General features: G+C 44.8%; 1 protein-coding gene across 1 annotated transcript in view; it reads left to right on the top strand.

Annotated features, from left to right (window-relative positions):
- The first annotated feature begins 205 nt into the window (after positions 1-205).
- CHCHD6 (coiled-coil-helix-coiled-coil-helix domain containing 6) overlaps positions 206-6,411 on the top strand; it is a 114,682-nt gene continuing 108,476 nt past the window's right edge. Inside the window, exons 1-4 of the mRNA XM_063412067.1 lie at positions 206-396; positions 2,134-2,263; positions 4,020-4,074; positions 5,316-5,442. Coding sequence (XP_063268137.1) covers positions 208-396; positions 2,134-2,263; positions 4,020-4,074; positions 5,316-5,442 — 501 coding nt within the window. The 5' untranslated portion in view covers positions 206-207. The remainder of the gene's footprint in view (positions 397-2,133; positions 2,264-4,019; positions 4,075-5,315; positions 5,443-6,411) is intronic.

Here is a 6,411-nt window from a genome sequence, read left to right as displayed (position 1 = left end):
TGCCACGTTCACTGCCAGGGCGGTGTGGATGGCGGGCTCACCGCTACAGGGGCGGGACTCTCCGTGTCCCGGGGGCGCGTTGGCGCCCTGCGCGTCCCCGGCGCCAGGCGGTCCGCCCGCTCCGGGATCAGACTACAGCCCCCAGCGTGCACCGCGACCAGCCGCTAGCACGGCGCCGCGCTACTGGCCACCCCGCGGCCGCCGCCAATGGGGAGCGGGTATGTTGGCAGGCGCTGCGGGGGCAGAGGCGCTGCCGGTAACCAGTGCGGGAGAGGGGCGCGGCGAGGACAGGGGACCCCGGCCGTCATGGGCGGCAGCGAGAGCAGCCACGGTGGCAGGAGGGTGTCCTTCGGGCTGGATGAGCGGGAGCAAGTCCGGGTGCTGCAGGGCATCAGGGTGAGGCGGCCCTAGAGTGTCCTGGGGCCGGGTGATGGAGCTGGGGAGGCTGCGGGGGCCGAGGGCGGAGGGAGCTAGGTTGGGCAGGAGTCTGGCCGGGAGGTCAGGGGACCCAGGTGCAGGGTTGGAAGGGACGAGGGGAGGGAACAGCAAGGAGGACGGGAGGGAAACTTGGAAGGCTGAAGAAATAGGGGGTTGGAGAAATGGTGGGGCGACTGGTGAGTGGTGGCAAAGAGGGCCGGGGGTCTGGGCATGGGTGTTGTCGCGTGGAGGCACACCAGCTCTTTACTTTCACTTCCAAACTCTGTTCTAAACCCTGTTTTCCCCCTTGCTGCTTAATGACCTCGTTTTGCCCCTGCCTTGTGCTTTGCAAGCAGTTTGATGCTAGCGGCGCTGCGCGGCTCTGAGGGCATCCAAGAGGAGACAGTTCTGCCCTTGTTCATGGTGCCAAGAGCCCGGGCAAGACACCGCTGTATGAACAGGCGGGGAGATAAGAGCGTGTGGAAATAGGGAGGTGTTTCTGGGAGGGCCAGTGGGAAACTGCTTCTTGACCTTCGGTCGGGAATTGATGTGTGTGTGGTGTGGAAACAAGCCTTAGAGACTGATGCTAACATTAAGGAATATTTTTTCCTGTTAATATTTTTCTTTGGTTTTTTACATGCTAGATTTTGGGTTTTTTATTACTACCATCATTTTCATTGCTCTTGCTTCTTGGTACTTTTATATGATTTCCCACTAAAATCAGCCAGAAATGAACTTGCTGAGTGTGTTTTGCTGTGGCTACTTATTTTTCATTCCATTTTGACTAATTATTTGACAAAAGATTGTCAAATAAGACAATCTAATTTTGACAAATTAGTTAAGACTGTGCCTGTCTCCTTGTTAAAGTGTTTGATGGAGGTAAAATTGTCTTTGCCCAATTTCTCTTTACCAGGATATAGACAAGGATTTATATCTTTAAAATCAGGAATTACATTGATAACAATGTAAAATGAAAGTATTAAAAATGCTGTTAAGTTGAGTAGTAGTGGTATAGCTGAAAATATGTCTTCTACTGTGGCAAGTCTAAGTGGGGGAACAGTCTCATTTTGTTTTGTCCTGCAGCCAGACTCTCTGACCTTGGCAGGAGAAAGGGGTCAATTTTAACAGTTCTATGAGAGGCCTTTTGGATTGAATTGTCAGAAAACTTCAAGTTAACTTTTCTTTCTTTTTCATGGATTTGAACCCAAGTCAGGGAGTGAAAATGAAGTTGAGATTGCAAAAGTATTTGCAGCCTTATGTGAGTGGGAGGTCTGCGTGGCTGTTCTCTGTCATATGGCTTGCAGCATGTCTGCCATGCTGAGCTGGGTTAGCAAGCATGGAGCAAGAAGAGGAAAAGATGGATTTAAAACCTGCTTAATTACTTTCTTTCCACTTCTGGTAAATTTGTCCCTTTACAAAGGGTTGACTTCTTTATGGGTGCTCTCTACCTTTGTTGGAGTTTATGGGAGATTGTCTAGTGACATTTTTAGGGTCAGGTAGTAGATTGCAGGTTTTGTCACTTACTGATAGAGTATGGGTTTTAAAAGTGTGAAGTCAACATACAAGTGCTGACCACCTGGATTGGAGGGACACTGCAATGAGGTAACTGGCAATACTTCTGTAGTATCATGGGAACTAACAAACTGGGAGAGGTTCACAGTGAAATACACACCAGAAACTGACTTGGCTAATGTCTTCCTTGGTTCTATGTTTCAGCTGACTGAAGATGTAGTGAACCGAATGAAAGAATCCTCTCAAAGTAGAAGGGACAACCAGAGATCTCTCCGTGCATCCAATGGCACAGCTCCATCTTCACTAGCTGCAGAGGGGAAACCCAGACCTACAGGTACTGTCAGGGTGGTGCTGCCACTGCATGTTACAGAGGATGCTGTATTTTTCAGTGCTACCTCTTTGGTTAGCCTGTATCACTTTGTGAACATTTTTAGTGTTTCAGATGAACATGCAATAAGTAAAGCAGAAATATTTTGCCTTTCATTTCTGGTAAGCTGCCTTGTCTGCCTTACATACGCAGAATGTATGTTGTGTGTGGGTAAGGGAAGTACTGCTTTTTATTCTTTGGAAAGAAGCTCGCAGGGAAGGATAGCTTGTCTAAGCACAGATGGCTAAGTGGATGATGAATCTTGATTTCTGAACTTGTCTTTCTTTACAGGTCAGAAAACTATATTTGATTTCTATTGGTTCTCAAATAGGCTTTGTTGATATATATCAGCAGTGAGGATTTGTTTGAGGAATCCAGACTAAAATGAAGTTAGGGAACTAGGCCTTTGTTTTTAGGGATTTGTTTGCTGTCAGCCTATGTCTTTGCTGAATGTAGATTTAGTTTTATGGATGGCCTGAAGTCCATTAAATAATTTTATCTTCACTTGTGGAATCCCTTGTAAGTGCAAGGAGAGAAGGAGGTCAAGAGGAGGAGTTACTGGAACTAGAGGAAGGAAATGGAAAGTAGGTCTACAACCATGCTGTCTCGGTTTGGAAAGACAGGTATCTGTCAGGGAAAACTGGACCTTCCCTTGGAATGGAGAATGGAAAAACCCTGTCCTTCCAAATTATTATAATTTTGCAATTAGGAGCTTTCAGGCAAAAAATGTGGGAATAGGAGTAACTTCTTTACTAGGAATATTAAAAATGCAAATGCAGTAATGCAAAAAAAAACCCCAAAAAAACAAAAACAAACAAACAAACAAAACAAACAAACAAAAAAAAACCAAGCAAGCAAGCAAACAAACAAAGTCCTAGAAAACCCTGACAGAGTCAGGAATATGACCTTGACACCCTGTCGGCCAGGGTGTTGGAAGCAGTCCAAATAAGTCCTCCTGGAGTGACAGATGTGGTTCTGTTAGAGTAGAGATGATGACAGATGTGATTGTGTTGGGGTAGAGATGATCCTGTAAACAAGTTCAGTGGTGGTGAGATGGGTCTGGTCTTCCTCTGAGAATCCAGTGGAAAAGAGGATGTCTGGGGTCCCTGTGTCCCCATTTTTATCTGGATAGGGAATGGTTGGCTCCTCCCCACTGGGTGTAGCGTCTCACAATGGGATGATGTAATGTGTCATGTCATTTGTGAGCCTTAATGGCCCATTAACAGAAGATATCCCCCGGAGAGTGGATGAAGTTGATGTAAGAGATATGAAACACTGCCCCACCTGGTTTAACAGATGGTCTATTATCAGAAGGTATCCACCCTCCCCCCCACCCCCCCCAGAGTCACAAGATATAAAGAAAGAAAAAAAAAAAAAGAAACCATCTCCCAACTGCTTTCTACAGATGAAGTGAAATACACTTTTTTTTTTGTTACATAACCCAAGACACATGCTCATGTTTCAGTATATATATAAGGGGTTTAGGAGTTAATGTCCTCACACAGAAGTTTTCTGTAGCATGGTTTTAGTGTGCCTGGTTGAAAATGATGTTGTTGGTGTCTCTGTTTCATAAATTCAAACTCTATCCATCAAACTTCAATTTTCTTGACTTTTTTTTTGCCTTGATGAATAATACGAAATTCTCCTAAAATATTTTATGATGTGATGAAGGATTACATTTGTAGTACTATTAGTTGTCACAGGTTTCTCTTCTCCTTCCTAGGAATTCAGCCACCAAAGGCAAGTGATTCTGCTGCAGAGCATGAACTCTACCAGAGGTGAGGTGAAGCTCTTGAAAAAGACAATAGTTTAGCTCATTTGGGAATATATCTATGTATGCATATACCTGTGTTTTATTTCAGTCTGAGCAAAATGAGTGTGTGTTTGACAGTAGCTGAACATGAGCCAGCATGTGCCCAGGTGGCCAAGGCCAGTAGCATGCTGGCTGTATCAGCAATAGTGTGGCCAGCAGGACCAGAGCAGTGATGTCCACCTGTACTGGGCACTGTTGAGGCCGCAGCTCAAACTCTGGGTTCAGTTTTGGGCCCCTCACTACACAAAAGACATTGAGGTGCTGGAGTGTGTCCAGAGAAGGGCAACAGCTGGGAAAGGGGCTGGAGCACAAGTCTCCTTGGGAGTAGCTGGGGGTGTTTAGCCTGGAGAAAAGGAGGCTCCAGGGAGACGTTATGGCTTTACAACACCTCAAAGGAAGATATAGCCAGATGGGGGTCAGTCTCTTCTCCCAGGTAACAAATGACAAGACAAGAGGAAACGACCTTAAGTTGTGCCAGGGAAGGTTTAGGTTGCGTATGAGGGAAAATTCCTTCACAGATAGGGTGGTCAGGCATTGGAACAGACTGCCCAGGGAAGTGGTGGAATTACTCTTCCTGGAAGCATACAAAAGGCTTGTGGATGTGGCACTGGGGGACATGGTTTAGTGGTGAACATAGTGGTGTTGGGTTAATGGTTGGACTTGATCTTTTCCAACATTAACAAGTCTGTGATTCTATTCTATGGTTGTTTTAATGCCTGAGAATCCCCTTTGAAGACTTTTTTAGTTCAGGGCTGCTTCTCTTACTGCTGTTGCTGCATGCATTTTGTGATTTTTCTTTCCTATGATAGAGCCAAAGAGAAGCACTGTCAGCTGGGCTGACTCCTTTTATTGTTCTGTGTCCCTTGATCTTTTCCAAAGCAGCGTCCATTTCTCTGGCTAACTGCTTCCTATTTGCACTGTTTTCAGGTGATAATTAGGTACTTTATAGAGCTAAATATAACTAAAGTATAAGCTTATGTGGTGCTATGTCTGCTGTTGTTGTTGTACTTCACTGGAATTGCAAGTCATATTTAAAGTTTGTTGAGATTTTGAATTCCTGCTGATAATGGAATTATGAACAGATTTTGTGTCAAATAGATTCTGGATTTGTGTTTTGGCTCTAAGCAGGGATACCCCGTGAGAAGCCATGACCCTGTTGCCAGAAGTCTGCTGATGACCTTCTCTCTGCTTTTGATGCTCATACAGGTATGAGCAAGAACAGGCACTGGTCCAGGAGGAGTTGCTCCGGCTGGCCAAAAGAGAAAGGGAAGCAGCCAGTGAGGCCAAGGAAAGAAACAGCATAAATGAGGAGAGGCAGAGAGCAGCCCAGCTGGTGAGTAACAAACTCCCTGTTGTGTTTCCAACCTGGACAGGCTAAAAGGGCTCTGCTTGAGGGGATTCATTTAATGTCACTTGTGTGATGAACTTAGAAACTTAGATTTAGGCTGAAACACTCCTCACCTAGCATCACTTAACATTTGGCTCATAGTGCAGCTGCAAGCTGCACTTGCAGCATGTCACTGTGCTGCCAAGGCATGAACTGTGGATGTGCTGAGGAAGCTTTACCAATGGCAGGGTGTATGGTGTGTGTATATGTGGCCCTTGTCTAGCTACAGAGAACTCTTTTGAACTCTCAAGTGTGTGAAATAAATGTTTCAGTATGTACAGGATCACATTCTCCTGACCTGATGTATCCTGAGACTTTGCTCTGTTTTTTTCTAGAGTATAATTGTGCATGTACAGAAATTAATAAAAAGTAATAATGTCTTCCTTTGTTTAAGTGTTTTATAGATTTGGTAACAGAAGAACTGTTATAAAACTGTCAAGTATTGTAACTTTTTAAAGAAGGTCTAAGATTGATTTTTAGGAACCAGGAAGCATAAACTCTTTTTTTGGACACACCACTGACTCCCAAATGAATTAGTTCTTGCCCAGCAGGCAGACTTACTTTTGGGGACTTCTTGCTGCACCTTTTACTATTAGTCAGGTAGCTTGGTGTTGTCAACATGACCCACTGGGTTGCTGTTATACCAGTGCTAAGAAGAGCCATGCTGGAGGCAGAAGTACAGTGAGATGAGGCTAAATAGAGCAAAAGGTTTCTATCAAGCACTACAGTACACTGGGATTGTCATTGGGGTTAATAGTCACATGATACTATTTTATATAATTTTGTTTTATATACTGCCATTCCTTTGGCAATGGTGTATTGCCTGTAAACAGTGCAAAGTTTTACTGGAACTGCCATTTTTTCCTGACATACAGTGGTGTCAGGGTGTTGATGCCTTAAGTTTTAGCATTCATG

Source organism: Prinia subflava, chromosome 14 (assembly GCF_021018805.1).
Source record: "Prinia subflava isolate CZ2003 ecotype Zambia chromosome 14, Cam_Psub_1.2, whole genome shotgun sequence".
NCBI classification, from domain to species: Eukaryota; Metazoa; Chordata; class Aves; order Passeriformes; family Cisticolidae; genus Prinia; species Prinia subflava.
Note: the sequence above shows the minus strand (reverse complement) of the source record. Positions and strands in the feature narration are given on the sequence as shown.